The 25,488-nt window shown below is 44.9% G+C and overlaps 2 protein-coding genes and 1 non-coding gene across 3 annotated transcripts; 2 read left to right on the top strand and 1 right to left on the bottom strand.

Moving 5' to 3' along the window:
* Nucleotides 1-6: 6 nt before the first annotated feature.
* On the top strand, nucleotides 7-4,541 carry timm17b (translocase of inner mitochondrial membrane 17 homolog B (yeast)). Its single transcript, XM_070968651.1, has 6 exons — nucleotides 7-55; nucleotides 673-772; nucleotides 862-925; nucleotides 1,160-1,288; nucleotides 1,394-1,504; nucleotides 2,766-4,541. The coding sequence occupies exons 1-6, from the start codon at nucleotides 30-32 to the stop codon at nucleotides 2,849-2,851; spliced, it is 516 nt and encodes a 171-aa protein (XP_070824752.1). The 5' UTR covers nucleotides 7-29; the 3' UTR covers nucleotides 2,852-4,541.
* Nucleotides 4,542-6,527: 1,986 nt separating this feature from the next.
* cacna1fa (calcium channel, voltage-dependent, L type, alpha 1F subunit a) lies at nucleotides 6,528-24,829 on the top strand. The gene is made up of 45 exons (XM_070968896.1): nucleotides 6,528-6,629; nucleotides 8,332-8,471; nucleotides 8,564-8,709; nucleotides 8,801-8,953; nucleotides 9,052-9,248; nucleotides 9,333-9,436; nucleotides 9,539-9,681; nucleotides 9,770-9,838; nucleotides 9,915-9,978; nucleotides 10,072-10,098; nucleotides 10,372-10,532; nucleotides 10,662-10,887; nucleotides 11,021-11,228; nucleotides 11,329-11,449; nucleotides 11,563-11,635; nucleotides 11,728-11,791; nucleotides 11,869-11,926; nucleotides 12,023-12,119; nucleotides 12,280-12,409; nucleotides 12,506-12,565; nucleotides 12,663-12,769; nucleotides 13,018-13,105; nucleotides 13,863-13,970; nucleotides 14,183-14,235; nucleotides 14,329-14,475; nucleotides 14,575-14,776; nucleotides 14,869-15,027; nucleotides 15,108-15,218; nucleotides 15,312-15,395; nucleotides 16,000-16,020; nucleotides 16,152-16,286; nucleotides 16,375-16,440; nucleotides 16,688-16,779; nucleotides 16,968-17,127; nucleotides 19,033-19,160; nucleotides 19,272-19,368; nucleotides 19,463-19,565; nucleotides 19,650-19,751; nucleotides 19,958-20,082; nucleotides 20,314-20,654; nucleotides 20,764-20,919; nucleotides 21,585-21,958; nucleotides 22,523-22,638; nucleotides 22,753-23,082; nucleotides 23,938-24,829. The coding sequence occupies exons 1-45, from the start codon at nucleotides 6,573-6,575 to the stop codon at nucleotides 24,142-24,144; spliced, it is 5,910 nt and encodes a 1,969-aa protein (XP_070824997.1). The 5' UTR covers nucleotides 6,528-6,572; the 3' UTR covers nucleotides 24,145-24,829.
* On the bottom strand, nucleotides 18,657-18,728 carry trnae-uuc (transfer RNA glutamic acid (anticodon UUC)). The gene has a single exon. It is a non-coding gene; the product is annotated as a tRNA-Glu (tRNA).
* Nucleotides 24,830-25,488: the final 659 nt, after the last annotated feature.

Raw genomic sequence — 25,488 nt, 5'->3', positions numbered from 1 at the left:
GTATCACTGGGCTCTTGACGACAACAAACATGGAGGAATATGCCCGCGAGCCTTGGTAAGATTAGTTTTTAAATGATTTCCTTTCGTTATATTGTCAAAAATGTTAACCTGTGGCCAACAGTTTTATCTTCTTAATGTCATATTCGAGTTGCGGAGAGAGTGAGCGGAGAGGCTCTGTGGGTTAGCCGGCTAGCTTAGCGAAGGGTCAGGGATATTAAGAGATAAAGCTGCGGTTAAGTATGAAGCCTCAGATAACTGAACGTTGCTAATGGAAGCTACAGCAGCTTTTTATTGAAGCTAAACACACCAATGTTTTTAAGAGACAACTGAAGATGTGATAACCAGAATTAAAAACTTTAAATATAATTCAAATGTTACTCATATGTATGGTTGTCCTGCACAGAGACAGACTCATGTCAACCAAAGACAAATCCTGGACCAGCTCCCAGGACAGGAACTATGGCTTTGGTGTCACTGGTGTTTGCAGGGGTCTGCCAGAATCAATGGCTATGATTCTTCAAATCATTGCAATAACTTATTTTGTGAATTGCAGGCTGCAGTTGGCCAATAATATGCATTTAATGGCACATGTAGGGCTGCAATTATCAAGTATTTTCATAGTTCATAATGATTTGCGTTTTCTTCCCCTCTCTCCTGAATGCATCCCTGCAGTCCCTGGAGGATCGTGGATGACTGTGGAGGCGCGTTCACCATGGGTGCAATTGGAGGAGGGCTGTTCCAGGCGATCAAGGGCTTTCGTAATGCCCCCGCAGTGAGTTCACCACATAATACAATTTGGTCTCGTCAGGTTTTAAAAGGCTTAATTCAACAGTCCTCTAATGTGAAATGCTAATGTTTCAGGGAGTCGGGCACAGACTGAGAGGCAGCGCAAATGCTGTGAGAATAAGAGCTCCACAGATTGGAGGTGAGACGATCGTCCTTTGTAACTATGACTTGTTTCTTTTACTGTAAATCTTGGAATATTCTTATGTTACATATTAGAGTTAAATCCCACCATTCGTTGTGTATATTAAGTGATTTACCTGCAGAGCGGTTTGTTATATTACACTGATGGGTAACATTTCTCTGCTTAAAACTAAAATTGTACATTAAAGCAGACTTGCAAACGCTCACTGTTTTGTTTTTGGTGGTTTTGCAGGGAGCTTTGCTGTCTGGGGAGGGCTCTTCTCTACAATTGACTGTAGTTTAGTTCGCCTGAGAGGGAGAGAGGATCCTTGGAACTCTATCACCAGTGGTGCACTGACTGGGGCCATCCTAGCAGCACGCAGTAAGAAGAAGCTCGTATACCAAAATGAACCTGACACTGGCTTCCTGCGTCGCTGACCACATCAGATTAATCAGTGCGACTGAATGAATTCTGTATTTTCTGCAGGTGGGCCGTTAACGATGATGGGCTCTGCCATGATGGGGGGAATTTTGCTCGCTCTCATTGAGGGTTTTGGGATCCTCCTAACCAGATATACAGCACAGCAGTTTCAGAACCGTAAGTGAAGCAGATTGAGTGGTGAACAGAGTGGAACTTTTGCTGCTAAACAGATATTTCCCTCAGGAGTTGGGTGTATATTGGACCTTCACCAGGTGGACAGAAACATGACTCCAGATAAATGCTAATTGATGCTAATGTCAGCAATTGTTTGCCAACAAGTTTGCCATCTATACTTAAAAGGTGATAATACGTCAGTTTTGTGTTCAGTTGCACCCAAGTGCCAAAAAATCCATTGTTGCAGGTTTAAACAAACAAGAGGAAAATCATTCAGTCACTGGATGAGTGCTCGTGCAGTGTAACGGCTCCTGCCTCCGTACAACCCTCCACAACCTTCCAAACACAAGTGCTCTCACTGCAGTATTGTTAATACCTACTTATGCAAAATAATAATCATTCGTGAATGGTCAGTTTGCAACTGGCAGCCCACGGTGTTAGTCTGCAGCGCTGTGAGAAAAGCCTCTTTACACAACGACATCAATTAGTTGTTTTGTGTTGATTTTCTAGTCTTCCTGTAGTCTGACTCACAGGAAGTGGGCTATTGGCTTAAGCCTGCCATTGGCTGACAATTTCAGCCAGCATTCTCCTCCCCTTCTGTTATTTGCGTGTACAACAACAACAGGCTCCGACTTGCCATTTTCAGCAACCTACACACTGAAAATGACAAGTTTCAATGAAGATTTGGAAAATTCTTTTGCTGGGATTTAGCCATTTTAATGCCGGGGCTCGCCTCCCCGCATGCAAATGGTGCTTACAGTGCTAAAATGAAGTGTGAAGATAGGTCTGGCCATGCGAGACAGGTATTCCTGTGATTAACTATCCAAATGTAGAAAATGTGGTGTTAAGGCACCTCCAGCAGAGCTGCAATGGTCTCTAATAAAAAAAGAGTTCTAAATAGTCTAAAACATGACGGGCACGGCAGAGGTCAGGTTTTGGTGTCACTCCTGCAGAAACCACAAACAGCAGACCACTGCCTTCGCTTCTTCACACTGTGGATGCAACAAATTGCAGCATTTTTTCTGAGACTGGAGGAAAGCCAGTTTTTTCACAGCAGACATTTTGACTGGTTAAGTGGATGAGGGTGAGGGAACGTGGGCACACCAAAAAGATGAGTTGAAGAGCATAAGTGGACTGAAAACAAAGGTTAAGTGCATCTAAGAGAAACATACATTTGAACTTGATTTATTAACAACATGGATGAACAGGATACTGCCACAGAAACCTGAAATTAACTTTATTGTGTCTTCCTTGTTTTCCTCAGCTACTCCCTTTGCAGAGGATCCCAGTCAGTTACCCCCAAAGGATGGGAGTCAGCAGCAGCAGGGGGAAAGGGGGCAGTTTCAGTAGAGCGCAAACAGGACTGAGGCCAGCTGTGGACACAGCAAGTCAGACCAGAGGGTAGGGGGAACACCAGACATTACAGCAGGTATCAGAATGACCAGGAGGAGGTGGAGATACTGGTCCGTACACTGGTGTCAAGTAGTTGCACTATTTGCTGTTATCTCAGGGGTAATCTCTATAGACAGAGATCTGCATTTGAATGCAGAATCTGTAGGCAAAGGACACAATTTTGGTATCGGAAGCGTTCTGGTTTCCGTTTGTAGTCCGTTTGTTGTCCATTTAGTGTTGACCAATCACCTTTGAGCAGACTTTGGTTGCATGCAGGTAAACAGTCCATGTGGAACAGGCACTGGGAGAAATGCAGCCTCATAACCCATCAGGCTCTCTGATGATAGTTTAGCTTTTTATTTATTCATTCATAGTTTATCTGCATTCATAGAGGGGAGCCAAAATGTCAAGTTGTTGTCAAGGTTCTGAGATTGCCTCTGGGTAAATTACTGTGAGTTTTAGTTATTTATGAGTGCATGTTTGTATGTGAACATGGATTCTTCTGACCTCCAGCATGTCATGCCACATTTTCTGCATTAATGGTTAATGGTTCACTGTGACCACTTTGGGTTAAATATGGCAATAAAATCTATATTTAAAATCGATTTGATTATTCAACATCTACAGTATCCCGTATATTAAAGGAATAGTTTGAGGAATTGTGCTGTATATGCTATTTTCTGGCCCAGAGTTAGATGAGAAGATCAATATGACTCTTGTGTCTGTATGGTAAATATGTAGTTGGAGCTAGCGGCTGCTTAGCTTAGCATAAAGACTGGAAACAAGGGGAAACAGCTAGCCAGGCTCTGTGCAAAGGTAACAAATCTTGTATACCTAATTTGTTTCGTAAGTATAAAATAGCAAGTTGTTTTAAGGGGGTTTTGTGCCGGTCTGCTTCTCGGCCTCGCCCGGTCACTTGCTGGAGTCTTATCATCACTGTGAGGCTGCCAAACAACCAGCGGATATTGCATCTGTCTCCACATGTAGCTCTTGCCAAGAAAGCGGATAATTCCTAAACCATCAAACTATTCCTTTACAGCTTCCAAAGATTTCATATGCGTGTGCACAGATTTAGTAAACAGTGAAGCCAGTGTTTTACTGTCTTCAAGGCCGAGCGATAAGAGAAATGAGAGGTCTGCTACATCACAGCTTTGAGTTTGAACATAGTGGGTAGAATCTGTTTCTAAATGTTTAATTATGTCAGCAATCAATGCAAAGAAGTGTGTCTGTTTTTAAATGATGTGTGTGCTTAAAACCTCACTCCTTTCTCTGCAGTATTTCTCAATAATCTCGCCTCACCCGCTTGTGTGATTTTGAATCTTTGTTGAACAGTTATTTTCTTACATATTAGAGGATCGAGAACAATTCATGTCTTCTCTGCAATATTGCAAAATAGATGTAGTGTCTAGAAATCATGACTTGAATTTCTTAGCTCAGTTTTCCAGCTCATCATGCACACTTTGTCACTTTGATCATCAAGCAACCAAGCACTTTTAAAGCTCCAGCTGTGTTTTCTTAAAATGCGTCTGCACACGAAGAGAGATGACGCAGTGTGATCCTGTGTTTCGCTCTCAAACTGTTTAGAAAGAGTGTTTATTTTATCTATTGTCTAAATATATTTATTATTCTATTTATCTTGCAGCTGTCGAAAAAAACCAAACAAACAATAAAGACATAAAATGTTCGTCAAGACTTCTGTTATTTTTCCACGTTCTGGCTTTAAAATGCACTGATGTAACCGCTGACATTATAAACTTGATTGTGCCCTTCTTTCTATTTACAGTGGAAGTGCGCCCCCTGCCGCCTCCCTCGTGGTACTGCGCCCATCTGCTGCTTCTGTCTGAGGTCCTGAAACAGGTTTCTCTCACATGCAGTGAACAATCCTAATTTCTCTATCCTGCCAGTACTTCTAAATATTCCTCTGTTCTTCTTAATGACATCTTTGCAGTAAAATCTCACAGAGCCGCAGGGTTTCTCCTGAGTCTACCTCCACCTTCCCCTTGAAAGATATCCACTGTCATCCCTTTAAACGGCTCAACTAGTTTAATCCTGACGGCTGACCACCGCGGATACAGGGACGCGTTTGTTTTAATATCCGTCACCGTTATGTGCCTGCCCAGATAAAAGCAACTGCAGTTTTCTGTAGGGAAATTACCAGAAATTGGATTTAGTAAAAAACTGGATTAACTGGATTTCTAGGCTACAAGCAGGCGGTGAGCAGGATGGCCCGTCGCCTCTCGGCTGCACGGCCGAGCTGCATGTGGATATGAGATGACAGGCGGCAGATGGTCCTTCTTTTACCCCTAGAAAGTTCACACTTTTGGGGGGGTCCAAATTTTTATCTGTGGTCCGTTACGCATCGCAGATCCCCTGAGGAGTTGATGGTGGGTTTTCTGAGGTGATTTTGTGGTGTTAAACTGCGGACATGGATGCGGCAAAGAAAGGTAAGGACCCCTCACAACATCTGAGGTTTTGTTTGTACACAGTAGACAAAGATGATGAACATTATACCTTCAGAGTTACACATAAGAAAATGGGAGTCTTACTGTATGTATGTGCTGAATAGAAATCAGAAAAATACAGGTGGTGGAGGTTGAAACTTTATTGAATAATACCTCCAGACATTCATTACAGGCGACAGACCACAGTTCATTCAGACAGTAAAGCATCTTTTCTACAATTTAAAAGCACACTGTACAGATTTGACCATAATCAGACTCACTCCTGGCATCACATTCAGCATTTCCACAATAGGCAGGTCAGTTTTGGCTCTTTATGTCCATATTTCCTGCTCTTCCTTTGTGGTTTTTAAGCGGGTCAGATAATAAACGAACCTGCAGGCTTATTCTGTGTGCAGAGCCTCGTCAACAGGTGCTCATGGGCCTACATGGGGATAGTGCCGGGCTAAGTGCCATGCTGCTCCCAATAAAGAAGTAGGTCACATCTGTTCTTATAATATGAGGCATTCAGGACAGAATACCTGTCTGTTCCTACAGCCATGCTTCAAATCCTCCCCTACCTGTGTTGGATAATAAGATGTGTGCTCATATTAGCCATGAAATAATCACCTGGTGTGAGAGAGGGCTGAAAGTTGTGCACCAACCAGAGCTGGTTTGGAGTTTGGATAGATAGTAAGGGTATCCAACAACAAAGACTTATCTATGTCCATCACAGCAGAGATGTATCACACCCTGATGAGCTCAGAATAAAACAAATCACACCAGGAATCTCTCAGATTTAGATTTCAGGATGCTTTAAATCACAGAATAACGTAGTTACTGTGTGCCTGTTCTTTCTGACAGATGCTCCCCAAGGGGGCGATGGAGGAAAATCAGACACCCTCGGGTCAACTGGCTCGGCAAGAAAGAGAGGAGGGGGGGCCAAGAAGGCGATGCAGGCCAACAAGTCTGCCCTCAGGGCCCCCCGAGCCCTCTGCTGCCTCACCCTCAGCAACCCCATCCGCATGGCAGCGCTGGCCCTCGTAGAGTGGAAATATCCTTCTCTGAGTAGGCCGTGGTGCGCTGTGGTTTGTGTCTGTGTCTGCAAACACTTCTTAATACGGTGCAAATGTATAATATGTTCGTGCAAAGGTGTCACGAGGCCTGTTGTAGCCTTAACTGCAATCCTCAAGCCCTTTGATATTTTCATTCTGCTTGCCATTTTTGCCAACTGCGTGGCCATGGGTGTTACCAAGCCGTACCCTGATGATGACTCCAACGCCACCAATCACCAGCTGGTGAGTTTCCAGTGGACAGATGTACAGAGGCGTAACCAAACTTCTTGCTTTAACTCATTTCAAAAGTTTAGGAACACATGAACATGCCGCGCTGGGCTTGGTAGGTAGTGTGATAGCTCGTGGAAGAGATTAATGGCTGGATTTAACTGCATTTTTACACTGAAAGGAAAATGCGAACACTTACACTTCTTCATTTCACCAGTGTGGTCTGACACTGGGTCTTTGTCAGGATGTTTTAAAACCAGCTTTTAAAGGATGGTGCACCTGGGTCAATATTCTTTGTACACAGAAAGGAAAGAGGGGAACTGAAAGAAGAAAGCACTGCTGGTATTTCTGGTCTGTGAAGTGAAGTGAAGTGAAGTGAAATATTCCCTCCACTCCCTTGTATGACTGATGCACACACCCATACATGTTGTAGCTATAATGATGCGCAGCCAAAAGAGTTGCCACCATGTGAGCTTCAAACAAGCCAGAGCTTTGATCATGCAGGGCTTTCTCCATCACCTCTGAAGTAATGCTCAGTCCTTAAAGACTGAAAGTACAAAACGTTTAGGACGGCAACGTGATCCCTTTAAGGGGAATGAACGAGGCCGTCCAGGTGATTGTTTTGTCTCTTTTACACTGTGTGTGCTCTCATGTTCCTGTTTCCAAAGCTTGACTCTCACTCACCCCGCCTGGTTCAGACAAAACACATTTCAGTTTCTCAGGAAAGGAGCGGTCGTCAGTAGGCATTTTGCAGACGGCAGCGATAATTGGTGAGAAGGTACCCGCATCCTGTTGGATGATAATGCTATTAGAGGGAAAAAGTTGCGGTGTGACCCTGTCAGGGATCATGACTTACTTAAACACCAGCCATCTGCCTCATCTGTCCTCTGTTTCCCTCCCTCTTATTCTTTCTATCTGATTTTTTTTTTTGGCAAATTACGCAATACTCAAGCTGAAAACAAGCCTGTTTGTCCTTGGCAGGGGAACTATGAGGTCATATGAGCCAACAACAGCTTTTATAACAATATATTTCCAAAAATATCACACTGATGCTAACGTTCTTGCATCGCTGGAACAATCTTTACGTTGTTTGCGGAGTGTAAAAGTGACCAAATATTTGAATCTGATTTTGGGTAGTTTTTGTAAAAAGGGTAGCGGGGACATACGCCTACACTTAGATCTCTTTATTGGATTGTACAAAGGAGATAAGCTGACAGTTTAACATACTCTTCCTCACAGCGGCTTGAAGAACTATCAGCTAGTATCTTCAATCTCTGCGTCAGGTTTTGGTGAATGTGGCTGGTTTTTGAGAGTTCCAGCCATCCTCTATTAAACCACGTGATGCCTGCATAATTGTGTCAGCCTGAGGTAAAAGCCTAAGTGACAGTGGTAGCAGTGATTAGAAGCATTAAGCCGAAGGATGCAGAAAAGGGATTCGTTGACAGGCTTACGCGTGCGTTAGGCAGTGGGTTAAGAGGTCAGAAAGCCACCGCAGTCAGCCTGTAATGACAACACATGTGATTTAAAGAACGAAGCAGGGAAAAGTCAGCTAATGCCACCCCTCGCTGCATGTGGCGAGGAGAAATCAGCAGTTTCTAAATGTCTTCAATCAGCACTCTTCTCTCTTTAGTCCTTCCAGACGCGCTCACTGACGTCTGAAAAAAGGTCATTCCAATTTTGCCAAACACCCCTACCTTGCCTTTTCTTCTGTTCTCAGGAACAAGTCGAGTACGTCTTCCTCGTCATCTTCACCATCGAGACCTTCACTAAAATCCTTGCCTACGGCTTAGTCATGCACCCCAGCGCTTACATACGCAGCGGATGGAACTTGCTTGATTTCATTATCGTCATTGTTGGGTATTTTTGGCGCTCCATTTTGTCACCATTTGCAATCCACAAATGTTCTGCCCCTGATAGGAGTTCAGCAGCCGTTATGTACGTCTGTGCAGGTTGTTCAGTGTCATAGCAGAAGCCATGACAGACCATAAGCCAGGGGAGGCCCACCATGCTGCGGGGAAACCTGGAGGCCTGGATGTCAAAGCGCTCAGAGCGTTCAGGGTGCTGCGGCCTCTTCGGCTCGTATCTGGAGTGCCAAGTGCGTTCATCATTTCTTGCTTGTCATTGTTTGTGTTTTCCTGCTCTTCCTCCCACGTGCGGCGTTAAAAAGCGTGCGTTTGCCCTCTCAGGTTTACAGATTGTGTTGAACTCCATCATGAAAGCCATGGTCCCCCTCCTGCACATCGGCATGTTGGTCATGTTTGTCATCATCATCTACGCCATCATTGGCTTGGAGCTCTTTATCGGCAGGATGCACAAGACGTGCTACTCCAGCAGCACAGGTCCCCGCTCTCTGAGCTCAAACAGATTCTGCACAGCGTCCATGTTCCATGGATGATTGGCTCAATGCCTGCGGGCCTCCTGCTGTTCTTTGCTCTAGGTCTCATGGTGGAAGATGATCCGTCGCCTTGTGCGTTTGCCGGAAGCGGCCGCTTTTGTGACACCAATGGGACCGAGTGCAGGGGCAAGTGGGAAGGTCCCAACGGCGGCATCACGAACTTCGACAACGTTTTCTTCGCCATGCTGACAGTTTTCCAGTGCATCACTATGGAGGGCTGGACAGACGTTCTCTACTGGGTACGCAGACATGTCCTCCAGATGTGACATATGTTTGTTATAATTGAAAATACTTACCTGCGGTTTGCCTCTGTCTCTGCACAGATGAACGATGCCATTGGCTATGAGATTCCATGGGTTTACTTTGTCTCTCTGGTCATCTTTGGATCCTTCTTCATCATCAATCTCGTATTGGGTGTGTTGAGCGGGTGAGTAGCTGCTGCACTGCATTTATTGTGTTACGAGAAGCAGAATGAATCCATTTGCCCTCAGCATTTCTCTGAGTTTTTGGAGTTTGTGCATGTGCACAGAGAGTTCTCCAAGGAAAGAGAAAAGGCCGTGGCGCGCGGTGAGCTGCAGAAGGCGCAGGAGAGCAAGCAGATGGAGGAGGACATGATAGGCTACATGGACTGGCTCATCGAAGCTGAGGATGTGGATGAAGAAGGAAACAAACGTTGGTTTAACGCGTATTAAGCACACTCAAACCAAACATCTACGCTTGGCTTTACGTTTATACACAATCTGCCTGTTTGACTTTAAAGGCGCCGCAATTGCAAAGAAAAAGATGATGAAGAAGTTCGGCTGGTACAAACACAGTGAGGACGGCGGAGGTATGTCAGCTGTCAGTGTCTGTTAGCACCTTTATTTTACGTGATCCTCTCTAACAGCTTTAATCTCTGTCAACAGAGTCAGACTCGGACGATGACATAGCATACCTCGACGACGACAACGGCTTCTGTGCGTCGCTCATGTAAGGCAGCAGAGACACAATGTTTTGACTCATCACTGACATGCAGGGGTGAAGTCAATCTGTGATTTTCACAATTTATTCTTGTTTTCTCAGGGCAAAGATGATGGCCAATAGCTTCTGGTAAGATTTTCAATACTACTGCATTTATGTCTTGAAGAGCTTTCAGAGAAATCGTTCAGGTTACTCTTCCATATGGAGGTACATATAACAATACACAGTTTGATCATTCCACAGGTGAACAGGTTCATTGGTAACAGGTGATAGTATCATGATTGGTATGAAAGGGACGTCCTGGAAAGGCTCAGTGGTTCACAAGCGAGGATGGAGCAACTAATTGTTAAACTCTCTCAACATGCACACCTAATTCAAAACTATTTCCTCTCTTTCTTTTAGTGACCAGCTGTGCCAGCTGAATCATACATTCAGGAAGAACTGCCGTGTTGCCGTCAAGACCACCAACTTCTACTGGCTGGTGCTCCTGCTGGTGTTTCTCAACACAGTGGCCAGCGCCTCCGAGCATTACGGACAGCCGAAGTGGCTCACAGAAATGCAGGGTAAGGGTCCGTTCCCCCTTCATCTTCAACTGTGATGAGGTTGTTTTGCCGTTTTTGCATTGAACTGTACACGTCAACGCAGGAGGAGTCGTCGCAGAAAACGTAAAACTTCCTCTCTTTGTCCGTCAGAGCGAGCCAACAAGATCCTGCTGCTGCTCTTCACTCTGGAGATGCTGATGAAGATGTACGCCTTCGGCCTGCAGATCTATTTCATGGCGCTGTTCAACCGTTTCGATTGCTTCGTGGTGTGCGGCGGCATCCTCGAGACGATGCTCGTGGAGTTGGATGTCATCCCGCCCATCGGCATCTCTGTGCTGCGCTGCATCCGGCTGCTCAGGATTTTCAAGATGACTCGGTAATCGTGATAAAACGTCTGGAGCTTTTCAGTCGGCTGCACGAGGAAGGAGCCGCTGACGCAGATCTACCTTTTCGCAGCTTTTCCATCCTCTCTTATTCCGTCTTGTTCTTTGTGGTTTTGCTCTTTCCAGGCACTGGGCTGCTCTCTCAGACCTGGTCAACTCGCTGCTCAACTCCATGAAAGCTATCTGCTCCCTTCTGCTCCTGCTCTTCCTCTTCCTCATCATCTTCGCCTTGCTGGGCATGCAGCTGTTCGGAGGCAAATTCAACTTCGACGAGACTCAGATGAAGAGGAGCACTTTTGACTCCTTCCCTCAGGCTCTGCTCACCTGCTTCCAGGTGATGTCACTGCCGTCTCAGCTCCGCCACTTTCACATATTGTGGTATTGGTTGAAGGTCTCTCACTCTGTCTGTCCTCTGCGTCTCTCTTTCTCGGCAGATCCTCACTGGAGAGGACTGGAACGCTGTGATGTATGACGGCATTATGGCGTATGGAGGGCCCGTCTTCCCCAACATGGTGGTGTGCATTTACTTTGTCATCCTCTTTGTCTGTGGTAACTGTATCCTTTTCCAGTCTTTGCGCCCTTACTGATTCACATCGCAGTCTGAGCCTTAAACCGTTGGTCTTTAATCCCAAATAGAACAAACTGGACTCCTTAATCTTTTTGATCAGACATTCTGCTCAATGTCTTCTTGGCTATCGCTGTGGACAACTTGGCAGGAGGCGGCGGGAAGAGTAAAGTCGAGTAAGTGCGACTCGAGAGCAGAGCACAGCCAGCAGCGGATGCATTAATGGCTGACTCATCCTTTCGTTTCTGGCTGTGCTTTGTTTTTTCAGAGAGAAAAAGGAGGAGGAGGAAGAGTGGGATGAGGACGAAGAGAAAGAGGATGAAGATGCAGGGGTAGAGAATCTTTTCCGTCTTTTTTCTCCTGCGTCTCACTGGGTTTTACTACAGCTGATCTTTTATCTTTGGTGTAGAACGACGAGGATGACTGGCAGGAAAACGAGGAGCTGAGGGCCATCGAGGGGCTGGAGGGTGAGCGTGACGCCATGCAGGAGGAAGAGCAGACGTGCTGATTAAGACATAAACTGTGTGTCACACCTCTCTTCTTCGCTGTTTCTTTTATTGTAGGAGTTGCTCCATTGAAGCCTGAGTTCTCGGGGCCCAAAGAGAAGATCGTCCCAATCCCAGATGGAAGCTCCTTCTTCATTCTAGGAAAGAAAAACTGGTAATCTGAGATTATACTGTACATGCACCAAATTAACCTAATTCTACTAAAATCCTCTAGTCTTCCTCTTTAACTCCTCACTTAATTGTCTTATGTGCTTTAACACAAAGACATTGCTAAAATAAACCACCTTTCTTTGTAATTTCCTTCCCGTTCACAGTTTGAGAGTTGCCTGTCACAACCTCATCCATCACCCGTACTTCACCAACTTCATTCTCATCTTCATCATCCTCAGCAGTATTTCCCTGGCTGCTGAGGATCCAATCAAATCCCACTCATTCAGGAACATAGTAAGACACACATCAGAGCCTCATCAGACCGTCTGCTCGTCATTACCTGCACAATAAACAAGACTGAGCGCTGACACTCATCTCTCTCATCCTCAGGTGCTCGGTTACGCTGATTATGTTTTCACCTCAGTCTTCACAGTGGAGATCGTACTCAAGGTAATCGCCGCAGTGGCTGAAAGTGGTAAAGGTCATTTCTTCTGCACTTCATAGGACAGTTTTAACTTTGTCTCCTCACCTCCCCGCTCATGTCTAGATGACGGTCTACGGAGCTTTTCTGCACACTGGCTCCTTCTGCAGAAACGCTTTCAACCTTCTCGACCTGCTGGTCGTCAGCGTGTCGCTCACGTCTTTCTTCTTACAGTGAGTGGACGCCTGTCCAACACCAACTGCACACGCTTCTCACCTGACAGAAAGATCAATAGGAGCCTCTGCTGTGTAGCTGTAATGTGTAGGAGCAGTGACATCCCATTAAAGTGTCGAGGTTTGAGGGAATTTTCCCAGTGTAGTTTTATGCTTTTTTATATATACTCTCTATTTCTCAGCCCAGTCTTCCCTCATTTATTTCCTTTGGTTTCTTGACTCTGAGTCTTTTGCGTTGTTGTTCTCAGTTCAAGTGCGATCTCTGTGGTGAAGATCCTCCGAGTGCTGCGAGTGCTCAGGCCCCTTCGAGCCATTAACAGAGCCAAGGGACTGAAGGTAAACGGTTCTCCTCCATCTGTCTTTCTTTTCTTTATTCAAACCTTATATTAAGTATGGCGGTATTCATTGCATTTAGCTTCTTTCAAGCAAGAATTGCAGCTCAAAGTGCTTCACAGCAAAGAAATCACATGCACCAAGAGCTTCATATGAAAAGGGCAGAAAAACATGACAATAGGGATAGAAAATTAAAATATAAAAATACTGAAACCCACGTAATAGTAATAGTAAAGGTAAGGTGAAAATAAGGATGATTATAAAGACAGTGTGTAACAAGATGGAAAACCACTGAATAATACTTACACAGTGAAGCATTAAACCAAGTAAAATCCAACTTTTTAAAGGGAGCACAGCGGTGTATAAGACAAAGCAGCAAAGTTTCAGCCTTGCAGAGATAAGTTTTAGTCTTTCCTTTAAAAATACTCAGCTAGCTGGCTTCCCTGCATCCTCAATTTTCTTTCAGCTGCAGCTGGAAACCTCCCATAAATCAGCAGCAGATGATCGCAGCGGTCTTGAAGGCAAATAGTGAACAAGGGATTTGGCAATGAGGCTTGGTCACAGCCCATTAAGGCCTTTGTGTGCATTATATTACATTGTTCAGGTGTTCCTATTTTTGTGGTCAGTCTGTGCGTTTTTGTCAGTGGTGGCAGCAGCAACAGCACTGAGTCCACCGCTGATATTTTCCTTTCGTCTATGTAAAGTATATTTTGTTGCTCTTGTGGCTAACACGTGTCCGTTGTCGTTTGCATGTTCACAGAATGTGGTGCAGTGTGTGTTCGTGGCGATCCGAACCATCGGCAACATCCTCATCGTCACGACACTCCTTCAGTTCATGTTTGCCTGTATTGGAGTGCAGCTCTTCAAGGTACACGAGGGATTTCTGCACTCAGGGTCCACTTTACAACTGCTCTGTCATAAAGTCTGCTTTTATAGTGCCCATAGTGCTGATATTATGTTATGGCAGAGCTGCTGTATTGGACTGCATTAGATGTGCAGGGGTACCTAATAAAGAGGCCACCTCACGGGATTTTGAAGTGTGTTTTTCCTGGTTTAACTTGCCTTTGTTTAATGTCACAGGGCAGATTCTACAGCTGCACGGATGAAGCCAAACACACTCCGGATGAGTGCAAGTCAGTTTTCTCTTCTTCACTCACTCGCAGCACCTGACAGTCTCCGAACATGCCGCCACGTGCCATAAAACCTGTGCATGCGCTTCATTTCAGGGGGACGTTTGTGGTGTATAAGGACGGGGATATGAACCACCCCATGGTGAGAGAGAGGATTTGGGAAAACAGCGATTTCAACTTTGACAACGTGCTGATGGGCATGCTGGCTTTATTCACCGTGTCGACGTTTGAAGGCTGGCCTCAGTGAGTAGGAACTTAATCCATCTGTCAACAATTTCCGACTTCTTTAAATCAATGTTTGACCCTGAAATGTGTCCTCACTGTCGTGTTTTCTGTGTGAAGGCTCCTTTACCGGGCCGTGGATGCCAATGCCATAAACCGAGGGCCCATTTACAACTACCGAGTGGAAATCTCCATCTTTTTCATCATCTACATCATCATCATCGCCTTCTTCATGATGAACATATTCGTGGGTTTTGTCATCATCACGTTTCGAGAGCAAGGAGAGGCCGAATTCAAAAACTGCGAACTCAACAAAAATCAGGTTAGTTACTTTGCAAAACTTGAGGATTTAATTTCAATCAAGCAGGTTTCACGATGAGTAACGTCCCCTCTGTTCTTTTCCTCTTTTCCCAGCGGCAGTGTGTGTACTACGCTCTGAAAGCTCAACCCATAAAGATTTACATTCCCAAGAACCCGTCGCAGCTCAAGTTCTGGAAAATAATCAACTCCAGCCAGTTTGAATATGTCATGTTTGTGCTGATCCTGGGAAACACGCTCACTCTGGCCGTTCAGGTATCGTCTCACACGACTCGAAACACAGAAAAATCAGCCCGTTCCTGGTGTGAAGTTTTGTGTCGTTGCTCCTCTTCCAGCATTACGAGCAGTCGAAAATGTTCACCTCCATCATGGACATCCTCAACATGATCTTCACTGTGGTTTTCACCATAGAGATGATTATCAAGTTACTGGCTCTGCGGGCTCATGTGAGATTTCCCTCTTTCACCGCTGAAAGTAACATTCGCAAAGACGTCACCGCCTGTTTTTGACTCTCACTTTGCTTTTTCTGTCCTTTGCAGCACTACTTCATCGATCCGTGGAATTCATTTGACGCTTTGATTGTTGTGGGAAGCGTGTTGGACATTGCAGTCTCTGAGTTTAGTGTAAGTTTGCTTCCATTTCTTTTAGCTGACAGGGGAAAAGAGGGTGTGTTCATTGTTACACACATCTCGAGAGCTCATGTGAGTCACAGTGTTGATAAGAGCCTGTCGTGGCACTTTTCTGTCTCTGTGCAGTGTGAAAGTGATGAGCTTTAATGCAAAGTTAGTCATCTGAAGATTTTAATGTGAACAATGAAAAGCTACAAATCCATCTGTTACCGTCTCGTCTCATCCCGTTCAATAAAGAAACACTGTGTAAAACAAACATGAAAAAAACAGATTGCAGTCATCTGCAAATGAACTGTTTTGACCAACAACGTGTTCCTGAGCTCATGTACTAAAATCCTTCATACAATCATGTCGCATGTGAACGACTGAGCCTGTCCAGGATGCCCCTTTCATACCCAATCATGATACTATCACAACAAACAGGTGTTTTTGGAGCATTTCACGTCTTTCCCAGTCTTTAGTTTCTCCTGTCCTAACGTGTTTAGTAGATTTGTGTTCTCAGTAGTGCAGACATGAGTTTAAAACTCACCATTTGTGCCCCTCTTTCCTCTCACTTGGCGTTTCTGCCTGATGTTGCTCACCTCAAATATGGATCCAGGGAGGAGGCGGCCACGGTGAGGTGAGAGCTGAACACTGCCGCTGCACCTCCACATGTGTCTGAGGTTTTCGCTTTCACATTTCCAGATGTTAGAAGTGTGAGCACTGGAACTCGTCTATTTATTTACCCGCTTTTGTCTCAACACATTTCAGGGCGGTGGAAAGGGAGAAAGCGGAAAAGTGTCCATCACGTTCTTCCGTTTATTCCGAGTCTTGAGGTTGGTCAAACTGCTCAGCAAAGGCGAAGGCATTCGAACCCTCCTCTGGACTTTTGTCAAGTCCCTCCAGGTCAGTGCAGCAGAGGGAGTGATTCCCAGAACACGTCACGTTCACCCGTAAACTCCTTGTTTGTGACTCCTGACTTTATTCTGCTCAGGCTCTGCCTTACGTCGGTCTGCTCATTGCCATGATCTTTTTCATCTATGCTGTGATCGGCATGCAGGTGAGTCTCTCTTATCCATCGGGGCTTTTAAATGGTTTTGTTTTCATCATCTGGCATTAATCAGTTAAATGATTAATTAAAAAACACTGTATAACTCATACAAGACAGCCCGCTGACTCCCATCCTGACCCATGAACGCTACACTTTGCCTTCACATTAAGTGTAATGCAAACCTCCTTGCATGTTTGGATGTGAAAACCTAACTCCTAAAACCCGATTCTTACCAAGTGCACCGTTCTCCTTTCAGACATTTGGGAAAGTGGCCGTTGATGACAACACACATATCAACAGAAACTGCAACTTCCAGACTTTCTTCATGGCCGTTCTGGTGCTCTTCAGGTGAGCCATTTTAACCGAGAAAGACAAACACTCAGTGTGTTTTGAAAGATTTTGCTTGAATATTACCTGTGCTGTTTGCTGCCGAGTGTAAGTTATACTCTCACTCTCCTCCTTTAAAACGGGATTTTGAAGATCTTAGCTAAAAGTGAAGCTGAAAGGAAAATGCTGCCCTCTCTCTGTACTTGCAGGTGTGCCACTGGAGAGCAGTGGCAGGAGATTATGTTGGCAGCTCTGCCCGGCAGACGCTGTGACCCAGAATCCGACACTGAGCCCGGTGAAGAGTACACCTGCGGAAGCAACTTGTCCTACATCTACTTCATCAGCTTCTTCATGCTCTGTGCTTACCTGGTGAGCGAAGCCGAGGAGGATTAAGGATCTTCTCTGTCTGTTTTTTTTTATTCTAATCAGTCCTCAGATGGTTTGTAGTAAAACACTTTCCCTCCTTTGATATGACTTGAAACGGCCTCCTGGCTTCAAATTAAATTTAGGTCTAATTCATCCAGACTTGTGTTTTACAGGCTGTCAGGTCAAGTGGGATCAAAGTCAGATGAAAGTAGGGAGGATCGTGTTACAGCAGCTGAGCAGCAGCAGTTTTAAAAAGCTAACCCCGTCTTCTCCACTTCCCAGCTCTTCAGAGAACTCCCACATCCGTGGATTTGGTTAATCCAGATGACAAAATCCTGATTTAAAAGGGTGAAAATATTTTGGTAACATCGCTATCACCTCAATGCTATTTTTAAGACAGTGAACAGGTTGAATGAAGGTGACTTTAAACTTGGAGAATGAGAGCAGAATACAGAAAGTGAAAAGTTGAAGCTCATAATGTTCTCCCCTCTACAGCTAGACACCACACATTTAATGCATTCATGTATTTAACAACGTTAATTTGACCCCGTTATTGACCTGAATCTGCTCTCTCAGCCGAAGCTGTTTCCTTGTTCCTTGAAACCAGATTTATGACCAGGTTCATGTTCGGCGCGTCTGCTTCGTGCGTGTCTTACATTCCCTCTCTGGTTTCTCTTGTGGACAGCTGACATCCATCAGCCTGTGTGTGGTCTTTGACCTTCAGCGGAGACCCACCGGTACCCTCATGGCTCCTAAAATTAGACCCCAGACCCCAAAATTCACAGAACTGGACAAGCTTGACGTGCATTTAAGTCATTATGAAACTCATATTTAGAAGCAAACAACTACACACTCATGAAAAATGTTGTCTTTAAACTACTACTACTACTACTACTACTACTGTTAATCACTTATATTCCTGTGTTGTAAAAGTGAATTTCAGTTGATACAGTATTTTAGTTGTTTTATTTTAGATGCCTTCATGCAGGCGACAGCTGTGGCTGCAGGCTTCGAAGAACACCTCGAAGGAAGTTCTGCAAATTTGACACGAACATTCACTTGGACTCAAGGAAGAACTGATAAGATTTGGTCAAAGGTCAAAGGTCACTGTGCCCTCACAAGACATGACAACATTTTACTCAAATGTCTCATAGGGTAAAATGATGAAGTGATGACATTTTATATTTAAAATAAGTGTTCAAAGGGTCAAAGGTCACTGTTATTCAACACCATAACTCAGGAACAGAAGAACAGATTGTGACCATATTTCACATTTGGACTGATTTGTGATTCTACTCTTGGTCATCCACCTTGAAACTGTGCTGATTGTTTAGATCTTTTAAAGATGTGTGTGAAACATCCACATTAAACAGTTTGCAGCAGCATCTGTATGTGAAGCATTGTAGTTCAACACAGGCTCACTGGTTTTACTGATATTGAGCTTCAGGTGATTGTTGTTGCACCATGTGATGAAGATGAGGTAACACGATCCTCCCTACTTTCATCTAGGGGAAATTTGGGAAAACTTATTGTTCCCATACCGGGAGTCGAACCCGGGCCGCCTGGGTGAAAACCAGGAATCCTAACCGCTAGACCATATGGGATGTTGAGGAGTGCTCCATCAGTCTTCTGCAGGCCCGTGTACAAATAGTCTCTGAGTGGAGATATATAGACAAAACTTCCATTTCACCAATAATATGCCTTTACTTAAAATCCTTTAAAGTCTTCACTCCATATATTACATAAGTCTGGACAGACATGGATGCAAACTGCAACTTGAGTGGTTGGCGGAAACCACAATCAGCAGCATTTTTCAGCCATTATTTGACGTAGTTTGAACCAGTTTCTAACAATTACACTTATAAAATCTTATTTAATGATGTTGCTTTGTTTCTTCTCTCCATCAAGATTATCAACTTGTTCATTGCTGTCATCATGGACAACTTTGAATACCTGACACGAGACTGGACCGTGCTCGGCACTCACCACCTGGACGAGTTTAAGAGAGTCTGGTCTGACTACGATCCAGAGGCCACGTAAAACGCATTCCTCTTTAACCCTCCACTTCTTCTCCTGATCTCGTTTCCAGCTTATTCTCGCTGTGTCTGTCAGTAAATGTCTGTCTTGTGCTCTTCTGTCTCTCGCAGCGGCCGCATAAAGCACATCGATGTCGTCACTATGCTGCGCAGGATTCAGCCTCCTCTTGGTTTTGGAAAGCTGTGTCCTCACCGTGTCGCTTGCAAGGTGAGTCAGCATGAATTCAGAGCTGCACACCTGATGCACTCATGAGCAGATGCATAGATCTCACCACTTATGCCTCGTCCTCTTGTCCTCTCAGAGACTGGTTGCTATGAATGTCCCACTGCACGTAGACGGGACAGTCACCTTCAACGCTACCCTGTTCGCTCTTGTGCGAACCTCACTCAAGATCAAGACAGAAGGTTAGACCTCACGCACCGACATATGAGACTAGCTCGCTCGGTGCTGTCCTCCTGACAGGATGTGTTGCTTTTGTCGCCCGTCAGGCCCCATCGACCAGCAGAATGAGGAGCTGAAGCTGATCATTAAGAAGCTGTGGAAGCGCACCAAGCCCAAGCTCATTGATGAAGTCATTCCTCCCCCTAGAGGTAAACCATAAATCTGCACGGTGGCCAGCCATGATGGAAAAAAATGTGAAGGCAGAATCACTACAAATGTTAACTTCTGCCATTAGAGACTAAACCTGCATTGAAAAATGATCAATTTTCAAAAGTACATAACTCTCATCATCCACCAGCTCCTCGTGTGCATCCACAGTTTCATCACTAACTTTCTTTTTTTCTCTCCTTCTCAGGGGATGAGGTGACTTGTGGGAAGTTTTATGCCAGCTTCTTGATTCAGGACTATTTCAAAAAGTTCCGCAAGAGAAAGGAGAGGGAGAGGAAATCCAAAAGGAAGGACAAGGCAGCTTCTCTGCAGGTGACATGTGTTGTCATTTTAGCTTTAACGTTCGCCTGCAGACGTGTGTTAGGACATATGAAAGTTGCTAATTAACGTACTGAGACCGTCAAATATCCAAGTCAAGTAACAGTGAACTAAATCCATTTTGGACTGTAGGAGGACTTAATGAATATTTGCTGGATGCTCATGATTAACACCTGGGGTGCACACTGTGTAATAATCATTATAAGGATATTTATGTGTTGACAGCAAGGGCTGCGGACGCTGCAGGACCTGGCTCCAGAGATGCGTCTGGCGATGGCCTGCGACCTGGAAGAAGAGGAGGGTGCAGAGGGAGAGATTACAGCTGATGAGTTGTTCGACAGTGAGCCCGGGACCTCGGTGACCACCACGCCCGCCAGCACGCCGCTGCCGCACATCGACACGCTGGTGGAGCAGACAACTGTGATCATGGAACCGCAGCCAGCCAACAGGGGCGTCATCACAGAGCAGGTGATGGGCCTGCTGGAGCACCAGAGACCAGGATCAGAGCTGGCAGGGGTCAGCGTTGTCACAGAACAGCCTGTGAGGTCCCAGAACCTGCCCGTCAGGTGTGTTCCTCTCATTTTATATCAGGCTGTGCATTAGGTGTAAATTCAAACACTGGTGCTGTAAATGTTTTATAAAATCATAATTAGCTGTGCGTTCTCTCCTGTTCAGAGTGGACTCCATCAGCGAGTTGCCTCCTCCGCCCCCAGAATTAGCAGGTGGAGGAGCTGTATATGGAGAACCAGTTGTGGCGGCCACAACCGAGCAAGCAGCTGAGCAGGTTTATGTCTGTGACGGGGATGCTGCAAGTCTGGCATCAGTGGACAGGTAAGACACAAGAAAGTGGAGAGAGTTGTCATATATGCAATAAATTAATAAATAAAAGGCTAATCAGTGAGCTTCAGAGGTGCTGGTTGGCAGATGTTTTCCCTTCAGGGATTTTCTGAACGACTAACATCCCTGATGTTCAAACAGATGTTTAAACTGAGACTACTCGACTAGTCTAAAAGTAAGAAAACACTCAGAAAACAGTCACATTTCAGCCAATTTAATGTATAAACATTGTCTGAAAAAATAATGCATATATTATGAGAGCCATTTGAAACCTATAATCACATTCTTCAATAATCAAATTACATTTCAAATGCTGCTGGAGTGCGTGGCACATTTCACTTTATCGTGTAATTTAAATGAGTATGTTGATAAAATAAGTTAAACTGATATTAATGGTGCTGACTAGCAAGGGTAGCAACGTTTAATCAACTAATTAATGTTTAAATCACGCACATCCAGACTTTGAAGAGAGCCGGGTTAGCTGTTTCCCGCTTTTTCCAGTCTTCATGCTAAGCTAAGCTAAGCTGAGCTAAGCTAACCATTTCCTGACACCAGCTTCATATTTAACAGACAGACGTGAGAATGGTATCAATCTTTTCAGCTGTCAACTCCTTTGAAGAGCATACATCACGCTAAAGCTCTCGGTGTGGATCTTATAGGTACGTGTATCCAGAGGCCGTCTCTCCTGTACCGACTGAGACAGGCTACAGTGGACCGAGCCTGGAAAGAGCTAGCAGCATTGGAGAGATACCCTATGATGCCAATGGCTATGTCAGCAACGGTTACAACGACGCCAACATGAACGGAGGGAGTGTTTCCGCGAGCCCGACGCCCTACGCCACCAATGGATATCATGAGAACGGATACACAGGCTACAATGAAATCGGCAGTATGATCAGCGCCAATGGGAATGGAAGCACATGCAATGAAAATGGCAGCACTGTCAGCGGTTACACTGGGAACGGCTATAATGGAAATGAGAATGGCGGCACGCAGTTTGTCAGGAGACGGCTACTTCCTGCCATCCCAAGGGGTGAGAATCATACATTTTATTTTGGTTTTATTTTTCAACGGTGTTGTTTTTATTAGGGGACAATGGTAACTGAGGATAATTTGATTATGTATATTCTGTATTCAGCCCAGTATGCCCTTATCTGATGTGTATGCACACAGTGTATTCAGTGCTTCTCCAGAAGGATGCTCAGTAAGCAACCACTAATATAATCACAGATGATACACATGTATGTCACTGTAGTCGCAGACTCTCACTGCTCATGCCAGGCAAAGCAGGTAAATCTTCCCAGAGTGTCATTTGTGTGTCGGTTTGTGGTTCTTTGATTAACTGCTTGTTGTGCTTGTTATGTTACACCACTATCAACTGAAATGATCAGAGCAACCGCACACCACATTGTAGCTGGCACACACCCCGTTCACATATTCAAGCAATGTATGAAAACATGCCAAGATTTAAATGGTGCATAAATTCGTCTTAGTGATGGCTTATTTTTGTCTTGAGGCCTCCTAGTGGGCCAATCGGGAACTGCTACAAACCCCTCCACACAGGGCCGCAGTCATGCCTCCCTGCTTATTGTTTCAGGTCGAACACCTGCCTTTAACTTCCAGTGTCTGAAGCCACAGAGCAGTGTGGACAACCACCTCCCCATCCCAGGAACCTACCGTGGGAACACATCCCCATCCAGATCCCGTTTACAGGTAAATCACTGACACACACATACACACGCACTCTCAAAAATCACAACATTCATATGCTGAGTGGGTCTCGTCTTGTTTCACCGGTCCTCTCCTGCTCTTGTTCTCTTGTGTCAGACCCAGCACAGCCTGGACTCCCGGCCCAGCAGCGTGTCCTCCATGTCCTCCACCTCCTGGGGAAACACAGTAGCAGCTGGCAACACTCCTGTTCCAGGAATTGTCAACCCCTCGGGACGCAGGGGCAAGCTCATCTACACCCCTATGATCCTGGTGGACTCAGCCACTGGCACCAGCCAGCCGCTGTGGAGCGATGGCTCTGCCAGCCTCCCTGCGGGAAGCCGTCCTGGCTGGTACCCCGGTCAGACGAAAACCTTCACCAGCATGAGGGTGCCACCGGTCAACCAGGGCTTCATAGACAAAGGCAGCGCAGACAGTCTGGTGGAGTCGGTGAGTAACAAAGCAACAGGTGATTTTTGTGGCTGAGAAACTTTCAGAGAGAAAACACATGACAAGAGACAAAGCACAAGTAAATTAAGAAAACATGTCCGCGAAGTTGACAACACATGCACAGGATTCAGAAAAACAGAAAAACAAATGTGGTGCAAAGTGAGAAAACACAGACAAAAACAGGAAAATCTGTAACGGAAACTGTCTGCAGGAGAGACTAAAAAGGGATGAACGCACCCAAACATGGCTGAGAGGCACCAAAAAACATACAATATAGCAAACTTTCAACAAAAACAAAACAAGCGTGTCCCAGCTGCGTCCGTCACTTTTCATTGTCCCTTAGAAGCAGCCTCCTTTGTCGTCTCTGCTACTTGCCACAGATGGTTTCTCAGTTTGCTTGTGCTTTATATATTTGCATGTCTTTTTTAAGTTGAGGTAAGTTGAGCTCTCAGGGCCACCGTACCCATCACTTACACTGGAAGTGCGATAGAAAGGCTGACACAGTTTGACACCCACATACTGGTGCATCACTGAGAGAAATTCTTCTTCGAGCATGTTTAATACTTTCTCATTCTCCTGAGTGCTCTGTAAATCCGTCTGCTGCCGCTGTACTGTTTACATTCCTACTGAGGAAATAAAGGAATGAAGTTGCTGCTCACTGCTAACCAGAGGGCATTTCAATCTGCTAAGTGACTCCTTTATCTGATGAAATGCTCTTTGCATTGGACATAATGATAATCAGATAGACGTGCATGTTATGTTTGCATGTCAGAGACAGAGAATGAGTAGCTAAAAACATAATCCCTCTCTTACATCACTCTCCCTCTGATTTTTTTTTGTTCTTGCTAATGTCAGATCTTGATCTCCGAGGGTCTCGGCATATACGCCAGGGACCCGAAGTTTGTGAACTTTGCCAAGCGGGAGATTGCTGAAGCCTGTCACATGAGCCTGGACGACATGGAGAGCGCCGCTGCCGACCTGATAGCTCGCGGGGCCAGTCAGTCGATTTCTCGCTTTGAGGATGAACTGGCTGATGAAATGAGTTGTGTGATTTCTTACTGAGATAAGCAAAAGTGAAATAGCTGTGTGAGAAAGTGAGGTAAAAAAAAATCTTTTATGTGGTGTGTTTATTTCTGCTGAGGAGCAAAAAGGAAGTGGTCGGGACAGCATGTGGGTAAGAGTGATATGATGCAAACGAGATATTTATTTATGAATGCCAACACACACACACACACACACACACACACACACACACACACACACACACACACACACACACGATTTTAGAAGCACATGTCAGCATGTGGCAGCAGTCAACAAGGCATGAACACTGAGCGTGGTCTACAGAAGAGCTGCTGCCTGTGACAGAAAGCTGTGACATTAGCATTAGCATTAGCATCATCATGACAATGGACATTTTTTTGCATTGTATTCTCATTTTTTACTGTATTTGAATGTTGTCACTTTATACACTTGCTCAGTTCATGGCAAATATACACAATATATGCAACATATGTAAATATATATGCATAATATGTTAAACTATTAGCTTAATGAAACATTTCTACTTTGTGACACAAATAATGAGATCCAGTTGAAGCCACTGATTTGTGCTCGACAGCATTTGCTATTTTAGAGAAATATAAATATACTGAATATTGAATATCCTCTAATATTAAATATGCAAACATATAGAAAAGTTTGGGATTTTTGTGACAATAAATAAAGCATTATGTTTCTCAAGTGTATGTTTTATCTTTTTGTTCTAGTTATTCTGGTTGTGCAAACTGTGTACTTCAGCTGAAAAGCTTTTTTTCTCCAGTGTTATAATGGATGTTGAAAACCATCAAAATACAAAAGGGTGAATTATATAATCAGCCACTAATGGAGCGGCAGATGGACAACATCTGGGTTTCATTTCCCCTTTTAGAGAATAAGATTCATGTGAAGCAGTAAGCCATGCTTGTCTGTAGTTCAGCGCTAAATTAAACACTCTATAATCGTCCTTTATTGTATTTGCATGGCTGTAGTAGAAAAACCTGAACTCTCCCTGAACCTCCCCCAACGCGCACATTAAGGTTTGCCAATAATAATCTGCAAACATGGGAAATATATTCATCTAAAAATACAACCGTGCTGCGTGTTAATGACCAGCAGCAGTTCACGAAGCATCACCGACCTTTTTATCTCCCCTCCACATCAGTCCTTGTGCCTACTAAAGCGTGAACAGTCTCCATGCGCTCCTCTCCGCGTTAGACGCCCCCGGGCAGCTCGCAGCCCCCGTTAGAATAAAGCGGCGCTGTGATTGGACAGACGGCTCGGCTCGCCTTTACTCCACGTCCAATGGTTTGTCTGACGTCACGACGCTTCACACGTCCGCGCCTTGCCCGTGACGCAGCCCCGCTC

The sequence above is a fragment of the Chaetodon trifascialis genome, chromosome 8 (genome assembly GCF_039877785.1).
Source record: "Chaetodon trifascialis isolate fChaTrf1 chromosome 8, fChaTrf1.hap1, whole genome shotgun sequence".
Classification (NCBI taxonomy): domain Eukaryota; kingdom Metazoa; phylum Chordata; class Actinopteri; order Chaetodontiformes; family Chaetodontidae; genus Chaetodon; species Chaetodon trifascialis.
This window is presented reverse-complemented; position numbering and strand designations above follow the sequence as displayed.